At 38.1% G+C, this 15,788-nt stretch overlaps 2 protein-coding genes across 2 annotated transcripts; both read left to right on the top strand.

Annotated features, from left to right (window-relative positions):
- The first annotated feature begins 339 nt into the window (after positions 1-339).
- On the top strand, positions 340-7,800 carry LOC108669999 (protein MEMO1-like). The gene is made up of 8 exons (XM_047884764.1): positions 340-447; positions 2,788-2,869; positions 3,374-3,442; positions 4,622-4,744; positions 5,668-5,823; positions 6,415-6,481; positions 7,169-7,273; positions 7,617-7,800. The coding sequence occupies exons 1-8, from the start codon at positions 387-389 to the stop codon at positions 7,770-7,772; spliced, it is 819 nt and encodes a 272-aa protein (XP_047740720.1). The 5' UTR covers positions 340-386; the 3' UTR covers positions 7,773-7,800.
- A 2,835-nt stretch (positions 7,801-10,635) lies between these two features.
- On the top strand, positions 10,636-12,497 carry LOC108670001. Its single transcript, XM_018157441.2, has 2 exons — positions 10,636-10,873; positions 11,719-12,497. Exons 1-2 carry the CDS (start codon positions 10,792-10,794, stop codon positions 12,165-12,167), a joined length of 531 nt encoding a protein of 176 aa, XP_018012930.1. The 5' UTR covers positions 10,636-10,791; the 3' UTR covers positions 12,168-12,497.
- The last annotated feature ends 3,291 nt before the right edge of the window (positions 12,498-15,788 follow it).

The raw sequence follows: 15,788 nt of genomic DNA, 5'->3' as shown, positions 1-15,788 counted from the left end.
ATGATGCAAAATCTCCTACCAATCATCATGCCAAATCTTCCACCAATCATCCTCAAAGGAAAGTATTTTATAAGATTTTATAATCATCAGCCATACTATGCAACCTTATGTCACTATAATGGCTGTGTAGAGTTTATCATCTGTTTATTATTATTACCTATTAGAATATCTCTTCATGATGTATATTTTCTGTTTATTATATTATTTATTAATAATTAAGACACCATTGGTGTCCTCAATAATATATTACGGTATTCTCGTTTTATTTATTTTTTGATGCAAAGAAAAGAAAACGTACTTCTCAGAGCATCCATTGAGTTTAATATTAATATTTCTTCACAGAACTAGTATTTGATATAAGGCCTTGTAGTATTAACACGTCTAAGATGTCAAGTCAGCAGAGAGAACGTGAGGCCACCCATGCCGGCAGCTGGTACAGTGATAACGGTCAGTTCCCCATACAAGCATTTATCCTGTTGAATTAATCTTTCTAAATTATATTCAATTTTATATGGTAAATTTCATAATTTTCTTCTCTCAAATGTCATTTTGTCAACCATAGACTTCATTTAATTTTTTATGTTTTTTTTATGTAAGTAATAGACATATTTTGTTCAGTTTGAGAAAAAGTATATAAAATTGAAATTTTTCATATAAAAGAAATTATTCATGTAATCTATTAATCGAATAATTTTATGAGTTATGACAGAATCATTATTCATTTTTGTGTATCTCAACCACATTCATTTTGTTATGCATACTAAGTTTATCACATTTTATTGTTCTTTTCTCAATTTTTTTATAATGATGATTAATGTTGAAATGATCCATGCTACTTATTCATTTCGAAAATACTTACATTAAAATACTTCATTTAAATAATGCCCTTAAACTTGTCTAAAATTAACTCTCAAACTTAACCCATTAATGACGAGAATTATTTTCTGAATTTTTTTTCGGTCCTTGTGAGAATATTATCATTTGTGATGGTAATAAGCAAAAAGTATGTTCATATTTTTATTTTTCGTTGTATGTGAAAAATTATAGCTTGGTTCCATATGGAACCGCTCGGCATTAACATAACGTTTCTTCAAACAACACTTTTTCCGATGGTAAATCAAGCAAGGTTGTTCATAATCGATAATACGTAATAGTATACGTATTCATAATGGACAATCCTGATGATAAACCAATCATGGCAGAATACAATTCAATTTTTAGCATAGAATGCTTCCATCCATTCAAAATTAATTGCCCATTTTACGAATGTTTGTGGGTGCATTGTCAACATCGTTTACGAAGCACTGCATTTGCAGTGCTTCTGATGTCTCTTTGCTGGCCAATGTTGTTGATTGTTGTATTGCACTTCATCAAGGATCGAAGTAGAAGGGTGCACTATAGACCCTGATTGTTTTACTTAGGGTCTCCTGCATTATTGCATTTCCTAACCGATCTTTTTGAAATTTTATTGCAATAGCCATTCTTTTTTTCAAATTTTTTTTTTGAGAAGCCAAATGAAACCAGAATATATATCACATATAATATGTTGGCTTGGGACCAATTGTATCGTGTTTATGGGACCAATCCATGTTCCAGCCCATGAATAAGCTTCTTTTTCTATTAGATTTGCCGATTGGCTTCAATAGCAGAAAAATATCATCTGATTTATCTGCTGGCCAAAGTTTATAACTAAATCTCACGGGCTAGCCACGTATATGTCGTAGTATAATGTGGCCATGTCGACCACAGATGACTTTCTTCTCTGTTAATCTTCAACAACTTTTAATCCATCTAATCTTCCACTAATTTTAGAAGTACAGCATGATGCAAAATCTTCTACCAATCAGTATTCCAAATTTTCCACCAAATATCCATGATGGAAATTAGTTTATAGTTTATAAGATCTTATAATCATCAGTCATACTCTGTAGCTTAGGTCACTATAAAGCATGTGTATAGTTTATTATCTATTTATTATTATTAGAATATATGTTTATTATGTAAATTTTCTGTTTAATATATTATTTGTTTATTAATAATTAGGACACCATTTGTGTCCTTAATAATATATTTTTCTCTTTTTTTTTGTTAATGCAAAGGAAATAAACACTTCTCAGAGCATCCATTGAGTTTAATATTAATATTTCTCCACAGAACTAGTATTTGATATAAGGCCTTGTAGTATTAACACTTCTAAGATGTCAAGTCAGCAGAGAGAACGTGAGGCCACCCATGCCGGCAGCTGGTACAGTGATAACGGTCAGTTCACCGTACAAGCATTTATCTTGTTGAAATAATCTTTTTTACATTTGTTTCAATTTGTAACTAGATAGTACAATTTTTTGAAACAAACTATTATTTATAATTAGATAAATTTTTGCTGCAATCATTATTTATTTTTGTTATCTCAATAACATTCATTTTGTTATGCAAACTAAGTTAATTTTTTATGTTTTTTTCTCCATTTTTCAAATCATTATTAATTTTCAAATGATCTATGCTATTTATTCATTTTGGAGAGACATTAGAATTTGGCATTTTGACGTTATGCTTAAACATGTCAAAAATATGTTCCCAAACTTAAGATTCATTTCACCTTTTTTGTATTTAACCAAAATTTAAACTTTTAACTCTAAATAAAAATTTTTAACATTTGTATATTATATTATTTTTTTCAAAGTTTGAGTGCAGTAATGATTTCATGAATAGTTTAGTAGCATTTTCTTTGTAATTCAATTCTAAATTTATTTATTCAAGCATATAACCTAAATGATTCAATAATTTCAGGTCCAGAGCTGGAGCGCCAGCTTGACGGGTGGCTTTCCCAGGCCGAGGTGGTGCATGGACCCGCCAGAGCCATCATTGCCCCGTGAGTTGCCAAGTTGCAAAATACTTCCTAATTTGATGACATAAATTGCCCCATGAGTTGTCAAGTAGCAAAATACTTCATATTTTGGCAACTTCAATTGCCCTGTGAGTTGCCAAGTAGCAAAATACTTATTATTTTTGCAGCATAAATTACGTATTATATATCATTCAAAAATAAGAAGTTAATGTTTGACTTGACTCTGTGATGCAAAATTTCAAGAACAGCAGACTGATTTAAATTTTATAATTAATTTCAGTTCTAATATCTTAGCACAATCATTATTTTTGCCATTAATCTGAAAACAATTTGGACAAAACTAGATTTATATGAGATAATTTGAATTGTAGAAATGTCTCTTCTACTTGGGACATTTTTTCATTTTAATTTTGGAATGTCATTATATTTTCCATTCAATATATATTATTATATAATATGCATTGTATAATTATATGATTATATAATTGATTATTATAAAGTTTTCTATTATATTTGTTGATGCATCAGGCATGCAGGCTACCGCTACAGCGGCGCCGTCAGTGCCCACGCCTTCAGACAGATCTCACCGGTGCTCGTGTGAGGCTTGTGTTGTTTTGTGTATTGTGTTGTTGTGTATGTTGTGTACATTGTGTTGTTCTTTACATTGTGTTGTTGTATACATTGTGTTGTTGTTTACATTGTGTTGCTGTGTACTTTGGATTGAAGACATGGTGTATTCACTCTGTCTCTTATACACATCTAGATGTGTATAAGAGACAGCTATGCAACCTTATGTCACTATAATGGCTGTGTAGAGTTTATCATCTGTTTATTATTATTACCTATTAGAATATCTCTTCATNTCTCAGTGTACCCCATAGTTTTTCTCAGTGTACCCCATAGTTTTTCTCAGTGTACCCCATAGTTTTTCTCAGTGTACCCCATAGTTTTTCTCAGTGTACCCCATAGTTTCTCTCAGTGTACCCCATAGTTTCTCTCAGTGTACCCCATAGTTTTTCTCAGTGTACCCCATAGTTTTTCTCAGTGTACCCCATAGTTTTTCTCAGTGTACCCCATAGTTTTTCTCAGTGTACCCCATAGTTTCTCTCCGTGTACCCCATAGTTTCTCTCCGTGTACCCCATAGTTTCTCTCCGTGTACCCCATAGTTTTCCTCAGTGTACCCCATAGTTTTTCTCAGTGTACCCATAGTTTCTCTCAGTGTACCATATAGTTTTTCTCAGTGTACCTACCCCATAGTTTCTCTCAGTGTACCCCATAGTTTTTCTCAGTGTACCCCATAGTTTTTCTCAGTGTACCCCATAGTTTCTCTCAGTGTACCCCATAGTTTCTCTCAGTGTACCCCCTGTCTCTTATACACATCTAGATGTGTATAAGAGACAGGGCCCAAGTTGTACGGATACGGGCGACCTCAGGTTCAGCTACAGGAGTCAATCTACAGAATTAAATAAGATATGTGCAGACATTGTTCAATTTGAAATCAAATCATCAAATTGTTCAATTTGAAAATTGAACAAAATTGTTTAAAAAATTTACCAATTTTTAGTTTCTTTTAATGTTTCAGTGAGTGCATGTCCTAGAATAGTGAGCTAGTTTATTTTGGAACGTAAGAGTGATAGATTTATTNTGTTGCCCTACGTGGCCCGGGTCATGCAGCAGTGAGTCATGCTGACCCACTATTGTACTACAGCATAGAGATGATGTTGCCCTACGTGGCCCGGGTCATGCAGCAGTGAGTCATGCTGACCCACTATTGTACTACAGCATAGAGATGATGTTGCCCTACGTGGCCCGGGTCATGCAGCAGTGAGTCATGCTGACCCACTATTGTACTACAGCATAGAGATGATGTTGCCCTACGTGGCCCGGGTCATGCAGCAGTGAGTCATGCTGACCCACTATTGTACTTGGAGATATAGTGAGTCATGCTGACTCACTATTGTACTTGGGGATATAGTGAGTCATGCTGACTTACTATTGTACTCACAGAAATCAGCGGGACTTTGTCCAAATTTTGATGCACTTTTTGTCCTTATGTGTGTCATCCTGACTCAGTTTGACCCGGCACAAGGGCGTATCAGTGCTAGGTCTGCTCTCACTGCTCGTGCTGTGGGTGAGAAAGTGTGTCACTATTTGGGACAATGTGATGTAGGTATTTATTTGTTTGAGTGATAACTATTATTACTCATGACAAGTCCGGCGACTCTTTAATATATTTTTAATAAATATACAAGTATAGATAAAATATAATAAGCTATAATAAATATATTACTACATTATAAATATATAATTTATTTTATGTGAAAATTGTTGCACTAAATTTAGAAAAATTTAAAATTTGCAATAAATTTTGAATGAATGAAAAAAATTTGCTGATATGAACTTTGAAAAAATGAAAGAGAAAAGGTTCAAAATTGTGATTGAATATAAACAAATTACCTATCTCACTGAATTGTGGATAAAATTTGTAGCACTGAATTGCAAATGAATAATGAATTTTATCGGAAATTCCATTTTTGGATTTCCAATTTTGAAATTCAATTGAATTTTGAATTGAATTTTGAAAATAAAAATAAAAATTTGAAAATTGTTATCATATGTGAAGAAATGAAATAGTTTGCCCCACTGATAAGTTCACATGGGGTTCCATAAATAAACATGTCCCCATGGGCCCCATACATAAACATATGTCCCCATGGGCCCCATAAATAAACATGTGTCCCAATGGTGCCCCATAAATGAATAATTAATTCACCACGATGTAATATTAAATGGGAAAATAATTGCCTCCCGTGGGGCCCAGGCACCGGGACCGCGTGACCATCGTGCCCATCCTGGTTGGGTCCCTGACGGTGGAGCGTGAGGCCCTCTATGGCCGGGTCCTGGCCCAGTACCTCGCTGAGCCCCACAACGTCTTTGTTATATCCTCTGACTTCTGCCACTGGGGCCAACGCTTCAGGTGAGCTGGGCCCACTGGGGCCAACGCTTCAGGTGAGCTGGGCCCACTGGGGCCAACGCTTCAGGTGAGCTGGGCCCACTGGGGCCAATGCTTTAGGTGAGCTGGGCCCACTGGGCCCAATGCTCCAGGTGAGCTGGGCCCACTGGGCCCAAAGCTTCAGGTGAGCTGGGCCCACTGGGGCCAGCGCTTCAGGTGAGCTGGGCCCACTGGGGCCAACGCTTCAGGTGAGCTGTTCCCACTGGGGCCAACGCTTCAGGTGAGCTGGGCCCACTGGGGCCATTAGTTCAGTGGGGCCAGGGGGGGCCAAGCAAAATTTGTATTGGTCTTTGATGAAATTTTTTCATCTGTAATCTAAATTTTTAATATATTTTAAAATTCATATACACAATTGTTTTTAATTTTTTATATGAATTTTGGCATCGGTTCGACTGAAGAATATAAAATTCTGTTTGTTCTTTTTTGTAATATTTATTATAATATCTATTATAATAATGATATTCATTACAATATCTATCATAACAATGATATTTATTATAATAATATTATTATATATAACATAAGTACACTATTTCAACATATATTGTCCCTCAGGTACACACCTCCTATGGATGGATTCTCTGGACCCATCTGGCAGTGGATAGAACAGCTGGATAGACAGGTGGGGGCTGGGTGATCCCCTAGATTTAACGTCCCTAAGATTTAATGTCCCTACGATTTAACGACCCAAAGATTTAACATCCCTAAGATTCAATTTCCCAAAGATTTAATGTCCCTAAGATTTTATCATCTTGAAGATTTAACATCCCTAAGATTTAATGTCCCTCAGATTCAACTTCCCTAAAATTTAAGGTCCCTAAGATTTAATGTCCCTAAGATTTAATGTCCCTAAGATTTAATGTCCCTAAGATTTAATGTCCCTAATATTTAATGTCTCATAGACTTAGCATCTCTAAGATTTAACATCCCTAAGATTTAATGTCCCATAGATTTAATGTGCCTAAAATTTAATGTCCCTAAAATTTAACGTCCCTAAGATTTAATGCCCCTAATATTCAAAGTCCTATAGATTTAACGTCCCATAGATTTAACATCCCAAAGATTTAACTTCCCTAAGATTTAATGTCCCAAAAATGTAACGTCCCAAACATTTAACGTACAAAACATTTAATGTCCCAAACATGTAACGCTCTAAGATTTAGCATCATGAAGATTTAACATCCCTATGATTTAGTGTCCCCAAGATTTACCATCCCTAAAATTTAGCATCCCCAAGATTTAACATCTCCAAGATTTACCGTCCCCAAGATTTAACGTCCCATGTTCTAAGTGCACATCTATTGCCCAGGCGATGGACCTCATAGAGTCCGGGTCGCCGTCAGCGTTCAGCGACTACCTCAAGAGGACGCGCAACACCATCTGCGGCAGACACCCCATTGGCGTCCTGCTGCAGGTGATGATAGTGTGGTGCTTGTCCTCCCTGTGCCTCACTGCCATTATGCCCTCACAGGCCACTGTGCCCTCACAGGCCACTGTGCCCTCACAGGCTATGTCCTCACTGCCACTATGCCCTCACAGGCCATGTCCTCACAGGCCACTGTGCCCTCACAGGCTATGTCCTCACTGCCACTATGCCCTCATAGGCCATGTCCTCACTGCCACTATGCCCTCACAGGCCATGTCCTCACAGGCCATGTCCTCACTGCCACTATACCTTCACAGGCCATGTCCTCTGTGCCACTATTCGCTCCCAAGCCATGTCCTCCCAGTGCCTCACATCTCTCATGCCCTCACAGGCCATGTCCTCACTGCAGCAGAAGCAGCAGGCGGGGGGCGGCGCCCCTGGTGTGGAGCTGAAGCTCAAGTTCCTGCAGTACGCGCAGAGCAATCGCTGCGTCAGCGCCTCCGACAGCAGCGTCTCCTACGCCGCCGCCGCCCTCACCTTCCACTGATGCCTGCATAGCAATTAATTAATTGTCTTATGTTGAAATAACGTTGAAATAACGTTTAAATAAGTTGAAATAACGTTGAAATGATGTCGATCCAACGTTTTTACAACTTTTTTTGCTTGTATACTGAATAATTAACTCGTATCAGGCATTTAACATTTGAATAATTTCAACAAAATCAACTGGTAATCANCGCCTCCGACAGCAGCGTCTCCTACGCCGCCGCCGCCCTCACCTTCCATTGATGCCTGCATAACAATTAATCGTCTTATGTTATAATAACGTTGAAATGACGTTTAAATGACGTTGAAATAACGTTGAAATGATGCAGATTGAACGTTTGTTCAACGTCATTAGCCTGCATACCAATTAATTAATTGTCTCATGTTGAAATAACGTTTAAATTACGCAGATTGAACGTTTGTTCGTCATTTGCCTGCATAGCCATTAATTAATTGTCTTGTGTTGAAACATGTAATGATGCAAAATCTGCATCATGTGAAATGATGCAGATTGAACGTTCGTTCAACGTAATTTGCCTGTGTAGGGGTTAGTAAGCACACCAGACATCTCATGCTGAAATAACGGTGATTAAACGCTTTTCTAACGTCATTTGCCAGCGTGCTGATAAGTTAGCAAACCAGGCATATCATGTTGAAATAACGGTACTTCAACGTCAAAATATTTAAAGTCTTTTTATGCCATTTTCGTGCGTCAGGATTACACCATGTTGAAATAACGTTGAAATGATGTCGATTCAACGTTTTTACAACTTTTTTTGCTTGTATACTGAATAATTAACTCGTATCAGGCATTTAACATTTGAATAATTTCAACAAAATCAACTGGTAATCAACGTAATCTCAATATCATTTGCCTGCATACTGATAAGCTGGTGCAGTGTCGATGCAATAAAGCTCTTTAATTTAAGCCATAGTGGGTCAAGCCGCTCCTTAAGTGGGTCAAGCCGCTCCTTAAGTGGGTCAAGCTGCTCCTTAAGTGGGTCAAGCCGCTGCTTAAGTGGGTCAAGCCGCTGCGTAAATGGGTCAAGCTGCTGCTTAAATGGGTCAAGCTGCTCCTTAAATGGGTCAAGCTGCTCCTTAAATGGGTCAAGCTGCTGCTTAAATGGGTCAAGCCGCTGCTTAAATGGGTCAAGCCACTCCTTTAAGTGGGTCCCCTCATGGCTGGGACGTTGGGTCCTACTAAAAGATTTGTCCAAATTGAGCCTCATAGTTTATTGTGTATTGTTTTTTGTAATTGTATAGCCTGAATTAACACATTTCTATAGCTATAGCATTGATGAATATAACTTGATGAATGATGAATGAATAACTTAATTAATGATTATTATTGATGAATAACTGTTAAATTGGTAGAGTAATTGATGAATAAATAGAGTTAGAGTGAGGATGAATCTTAAGAAAAGGTTTTGTTTATAATTAGCGTGTAAGAAATGTCATATGTGGTCCTTGATGACGGATATGTGGTCCTTGATGACGGATATGTGGTCCTTGATGACGGATATGTGGTCCTTGATGACGGATATGTGGTCCTTGATGACGGATATGTGGTCCTTGATGACGGATATGTGGTCCTTGATAAAGGATATGTGGTCCTTGATAAAGGATATGTGGTCCTTGATGACGGATATGTGGTCCTTGATGACGCGCCTCCCCGTCTAACCAAGTTAACGGAAGTTTTTTCTAAGAATATATATTAAATCAACGGGAAATATTGCAGTCTATTTTTATCCTATTGCTATAAATAAATAAATTTTCTGAGGAAATTTTTGAATAAATCTGAAAGATTTCGTGAAAAAAAACGAGAAATTTGGCATTTTTCAAATTAATTAGTCGGAAAAAAATTAAGGTAAAACTTTTGTTTGAGACTGCCATGTTCATCCTAAATCTTCAACACCTTTTAATTCCTATACATTAAATTATTAAATGTTNAAACAAACAGAAATAAGTAGTTAGTAAGTAGGAAAATGTAAATAATTTTACAATGAATTTAAAAGCAAACAAAACGCCAAGCAAATTCACTATATCGATATTGAAAACGTTTCGGAGTCCAGCTCCATCATCAGTTCAACAATCTAAAAATGAATAAAATCATTTTATAAGTCAAATTTCTAAGATATATAAACAAGACCTAACATTATATCTAAAAACAGGTCTCGATCGGAACAACTTAGTCCTAGACTCCTAGGCTAGTCTTAGTCCCGAGTACAAGAAAGTAGTTTCAGCTGGAAAATTATTTGGCGCCATCCTGCATGGCAGGGAAAATATCGGCGTGAAGATGGCACCAACTGCGTAAAAACTTTTTTCCGCATAAAAAAATATGATTTTACGTAATATCTCTGCCGTAAAGTTTATTTCATATCAAGCTTCCGGCTTACTGCAACTTTGACTTGCCATTTGAATGAAGAAAAAGTGCACTGCGCCATTCGACTTGAAATTCCGTATCCTCGAGTGTAACAGTTAAATTTACAATTAATTGTTCATGGTATTGGGATTGAGCATGTAGTGGGGTGTCGAACGGGTGTCGATGTGCGCGTTTGAACGTGGTTGTTGCAATAAGTTTGTAGGTTGAACGCTGTATGATAATGTTTATGCTGGCGATGTTAAATATATCTTCTAGTACGTCCATACGTCGTCCTGTGGTTGCCTGTAGTTGCATTTGTTGGCGTCAGCATTGTCAAACCTGAAGACTAAATTATTGAAGATGAAGCGTTTAACCCCGAAATGCATCATTAGTTTGGTGGACACTTGGGAAGAATATTTGTGACGGAGTATACAATATATGAAATTTTATACCTTACTAAATTTTTACCGTTATTACAAAGTGCCAGTTTAAATAGACCTTAGCCCTTAGACCAGGCTAAGCCGGCTTAGTCCTAATCTCCACGACCATATATAGTGACACCGTCTACCCGTTACATTCTTTCCAACTTCTCCAGACATATTTAAGTAAATCTATTGGTTAGTTTTTGTTAAAAATCATCCAACGTTGTAAATCGATAATGAGGTTCATCAGCAACATCATTGTGTTGGCTAGCGTGGCCTGTCTGTGCTTCACCAGCCCTGCCGCCGCTTCTGACAATGGTACGAATTAACTATATACTGTATATACCATAATTAAAGCTGTTAGTTTCTGTATAAATTTTTGCTGTTGTGGTAATTTTTTATCGTTCAAATCTGATGAAGAGGGGAACTACTAGCAGCCATACTTTGGCCTGTCGCAGAGTCTTTTCATTTTCGTGACTTGTTTAGCGAAAGAAGAAGATCACGGAAGATCTAAAATCCTGTCATTTGATCGGATCTTTTCAGAACGGATTATAGTTTGAAATAGCTACTAGACTTCCACCGGGTTCGATATGGTGCTAGGCATTTCAAGTCTGAACTTACAATTTTCCATAACTCTATCTAGTCTGTTCTTTAACGCGTTCATACTAGGGGCATAAAAAGAATTTAACCGACGCTTACTTATATCTAGGTTGTAGCGGTAATTTTTCCAGACGTTTACCGCAAATGCGAGGAAGCGAATTGACTTAGAATTAGTTCTTCTTGTCCATCCGCTGTCAGCATGAATGGTCCTTATTTATATTAGAGAAACTCGTGAATATCAATCACGGACTGACATATTGTCGGTGATTATAGTTCAGATTGAACCATCGATTAAGGCGGAAATATTGGCTAATGAGTAACGAATGTCAATACGCTACATGTCCATTAGCAGTGCAAAGTGTGGGATACCTATTGTCCAAAACTTTCCCAAGAGGAACTCTTAAGAACTTTGCGCCAAAAACATGACTTGTGATGAATCTGGCATAATTTTTCTTCATCGGACAGGCTCACTTCGCTCGCTTCTGCGTTCAACTTTCGATTGAAATTTTCTGAATTTTTCTCGAACTAGTCTTGCGTAATCTAACCTCGTCCTAATCTTCCAGGCACCGACTTCCTTGCGGAGGGTCGCACTTTCTCCCTATTCAAAATAGGGGAATTGCAGGCAGACGTTAGGATACCAGACTCGTTCGCAGAGCTCATACAGCTCTACGTCCTCAAACCAATCCTCTTCACCTTCAAGGAATTGGTTACCAAGTTCCCATACGACGCTCTGGACGCAATCCATAGCCACCGGTATTTTAGGCCCGAGAACCTGAAGGCCTTAACTGCGAGGGACATCAGCATCAGGAAAGCTTTTTTCTCAGTCTTCAGCGTCCCTCAGAAGGAGTTGGTCATCTTGGACAATTTCTTCACGCAGTACGTGGAAGGCGCGTTTGCTTACGCACGCAAGCACTTGGCTATGCTCGTGCATGTGCTCCGGCAGTTCGTAAGCGTTAATTATAAATCATTAGACTGGATGAAGCCTATAGGCACGCATGACAATACACTGTAGTTACGGAGATTTACGATTAAAGAAACTGACTTTACTTTGCGACTTGAAATGGAATGCGCAGGACGCTAGCACTGGATTCGCATGAAACGTAGTGTTAAGAGCAGAGGGAAGGGTTGAGAGCATTTGTGGCCTTGTGTTGATCAAATTTTTCTAAAGGTTTTGCCCGTGTGATGTTACACTAAAATATTGTACCGTGCAGCAGTCTAGTTAATGATATAGAGTTCCTTGTTATGATGCTAGGGCCACATTCATCTAGAACCTTCAACGTACGGGCGAAGTGTTGACTTTTATGTAGTCATAAAATTTTGGCAATAAAAAAGATATGCTTTGTGTGTTGAATATCTTATCCGGTAATTAAGATGTCTCGAGCGATGGTCGGGAAAGATTTTTCGCCAGTCTCGAGATCTTGTTACTGCGCCTCTGGCTGGGACTTGCATGAAAATTCATGTCATTAGAACAGTCATTTTATTAAAGATTCTAATCGTGTGATATATTAGCGTCTGCGCTTGAAACAAGACCTTTCAGCGGCTTAGTCTGGAAATCTCTTGAATAAGCAATTTTGGATGTAGAGTTGGAAAAGTTTAGACATGTGCAGGAGTGAGTATACTTCAACAGGCTGAAAAGATGCAAAAATATTCTAGTCTAGCTTGTGGCCTGCATTACTAGATGTTGGTCATGTTGCTACGGGAACGGTCTCTTTAATTTAGGAGGAAAGTTGAGGACACTGTTGATTTAAGACTAAACGCCATGTTGGACTGTCACTGATTCTTTTCCACTTGACGACTTTGCCGATTTCGACCAGGATTCTCAAGATTAGTTGTGGATTAAGGAAGCTCGACGTTCGCTCCGATCTCTTTGATCTTCACCAATCGGCCACCTCAGATTAGAAGTAACTTGTGCTGACAAGTTTTAACCCACGATGAAGGTAAAAGCGTAAAACGAAATGGAAAGCTCCTAGTGTATAATGAAAGTCGTCTACCTGCTCTAGTGCCGGTTTACTTTAGTGTTAGGACTCTTTGTTAGTTACCGACCCTGCAATATTTAAAATGATGTTAGACGATTACTAACAAATTGATGCAGATGAGCACTCGACATACTAGAGGCAAATTTTGGCATTTTAGTCTTAAAAGATTCAAACTTTAGATGAAGCATGCCATGCCGTGCTGACAGGATGCATCGTTTTCAAAGAAACTACGAAATTGCTTTACGTGGAAAATGAGAACCCAATCCAATGCGAGTCAATGGTTGCAGGCGTAGTTAAGTTCGCGACAGTTAGTATTTTACCTCGGCAACAAATTTGAATTTATATTGTCTTAAATTTTACACTGCAGTACTCCCGACAAATCAACTTACCTAACTTCTGCGCTATTTGAAGGGGAAGAGATTAAGTAGCTTGAGAAAAAAGGGTGATCTTACGTAGGATTATACTCTCACACAAGAACGGTTTATCATCTTGAATGAATATAAGGGTGATGCAAGGAATTTAGTCGTTGGTCCGAATCCCAAAGGCCGGATCCCTTGTGAATCAAATCACGAAAAGTACAAGAATCGGCAACAGGCTATGAGCCTAGTTCTTCAGTGCTGACACTTCTATTCTATTCTATCATCATCACCACTTCAGAGTGTATCTCCCTCACAGCGTTCAAGGGCCTCATCACCCAGTGCCTCATGGCCCAGTGGTTAAAGTTCAGAGTACCAGGAGTGGCGCAGAGAGGCGCGGGTTCGATCCCAGCTCTGTGCGCCAGTTTCTGGTCAGAATCGGCGAAGAGGCCGGGCGGTTAAGCACAGCAGAATTGTAGCAGTGAGTTGCGAGTTCGAGACCGCAAAATGCTGTGAATGTGCTGCGATGTTAGAAATCGGCGACAGGCCTATGGCCTAATAAACGCTGAAACCGCTATTATATAAGTGTCTCACACCAATTTGCAAGAGAATATTTCATGATGAGTGGAAGAAAACGAAAGTGTGTGATATTAACGTTTTCTATGAAGTGTATAAGGCTCTCATAAAAAATTACTATTTTAGCACTAACCTGATAATTTTTCAATTTTGATGCTCTTAGTTCGTAGTATCATGAATCGTATGTCCCCGCTCAACTTAGCGTTTGTATTAACTGCTCAATAAAAAAATTACGGAATTACACTCCTTTTCTCACCTAATATAGGAAAACTAAATTATTTTTCGCTACCTCATGGCCGCGGCCCAAGAAGCCGTGTGGCTGACGCTGCTCCTTTTGTTGCCATTGACGTCATTTAAGTTCAGCTGAGTGCAATTTGTGCTTCCACTTATTATGTGTTATCTGTAACTAACATTTTCATCACGAATATCAACTTATATTTATATATAATACACAGGGTACCTCCAGCACTATGGTGAGAATCTATTTGAATCGGCTGGTTGTCAAGTTAATTCAGTAGCCCCTGAAAAAATGTCTTTCATATAATTGAGAAAATCACATAAATTGCGTTATTTTAGCATATTTTTATCATACATCATACATGAATCCTGCATTAAAAGTAAAGATAGCACGAAATGAGGTATTTATTCCACACAAATTAAGTTTAAAAAGCTTTTGAAACACTCTGACAAATAATTTACTCACATTTTCGTGCGGTGTCAAAAAAAGACTCCCCGAAGTAGAGTTTTGGAAATTTTCTCTATTATAATTAATAAGATTTTGGCGCTCATGCAGGGAAAGATATAAATGCCCACAGACGGTATGGAAGCGCTGCTGGAGATGGGACCGAAAAGTTAGTTCATTGCAACTGGTAGGGATGATGAAAGTTTTCATCGTTCGCATAAAAGTGCGTAGGCCATCCACAGGTTTTAGTGCTCGTTGCGCTGAGGATATTTTTGAAATTTTTACCTGATCCTATTTTCAATTAAGTTGGATTAGGTTCCACCCATTTTACCGTTAAATTGAGAACATGAGGAGGCAAAAATTTGAAAAAATCGTCGCCACAGTGCAATGGGCATTGAAAACTGAACAGATAATTGCGTATTTATTGGTTACGAATTGAGGAAATAAATCATTCCGAACCAGCTTAATTCATCCGTTATACCGTTCAAATTAATAACAGAGTGAGGTATAAATAGAAAAAATATCGCCACTGCTCATTGAGCATTAAAAAATGTGCATTCAATTTCATAATAATTATCATTGGTTACGAACTGAGGGGAAAAAAGTGTGCAGAACCGGCGCCGGGGTGGTCCACGCAGCAGCCCACGCTATCACCCATGCACTTGTGTTCAAACGGCGTGACCAGCAGGGTTGCCAGATGGTGGCAACATGAAACGGCCAAATCTGCGAACAAAAAAGGCTAAAACTAGCTACAATTAAATACTTATGGGGGAAATTGTAATTTCTGATGCAAAAATTCCATTTTGGGCATTTCTTGCAGTGAAGAAAAAAATTAGTTATAGGTCTTAATTAAGAGATTCTTTCGGGCCAACGCACTTGTTTTAAGGCCAAAATCGTTAGATTTGGCCATAAAAAGGCCAATATTCTAATCCTGTTGGTGACCGCCAGCGAGCAGCCATTCAGGGCGCTAGGGCGGGCGAAAGCAAAATGCCACGTTTTCTGTTCAGTGTCCACAGGGACGTCGAAGGGCGTACTAATATGTT

This window comes from Hyalella azteca, unplaced genomic scaffold (genome assembly GCF_000764305.2).
Source record: "Hyalella azteca isolate HAZT.00-mixed unplaced genomic scaffold, Hazt_2.0.2 contig16116, whole genome shotgun sequence".
Taxonomy (NCBI): domain Eukaryota; kingdom Metazoa; phylum Arthropoda; class Malacostraca; order Amphipoda; family Hyalellidae; genus Hyalella; species Hyalella azteca.
The sequence above is the reverse complement of the archived record's forward strand: the minus strand, read 5'-3'. Positions and strand labels throughout refer to the sequence as shown.

Excerpts from the sequence above, each read along its gene's own strand:
- LOC108669999 (XM_047884764.1), top strand. The coding sequence starts at position 387 with ATGTCAAGTCAGCAGAGAGAACGTGAGGCCACCCATGCCGGCAGCTGG. Across the intron at positions 4,745-5,667 it reads GTGGCCCGGGTCATGCAGCA|GCACCGGGACCGCGTGACCA; the intron begins GTGAGTCATGCT and ends CGTGGGGCCCAG. Across the intron at positions 6,482-7,168 it reads TAGAACAGCTGGATAGACAG|GCGATGGACCTCATAGAGTC; the intron begins GTGGGGGCTGGG and ends TCTATTGCCCAG.
- LOC108670001 (XM_018157441.2), top strand. The coding sequence starts at position 10,792 with ATGAGGTTCATCAGCAACATCATTGTGTTGGCTAGCGTGGCCTGTCTG. Across the intron at positions 10,874-11,718 it reads TGCCGCCGCTTCTGACAATG|GCACCGACTTCCTTGCGGAG; the intron begins GTACGAATTAAC and ends CTAATCTTCCAG.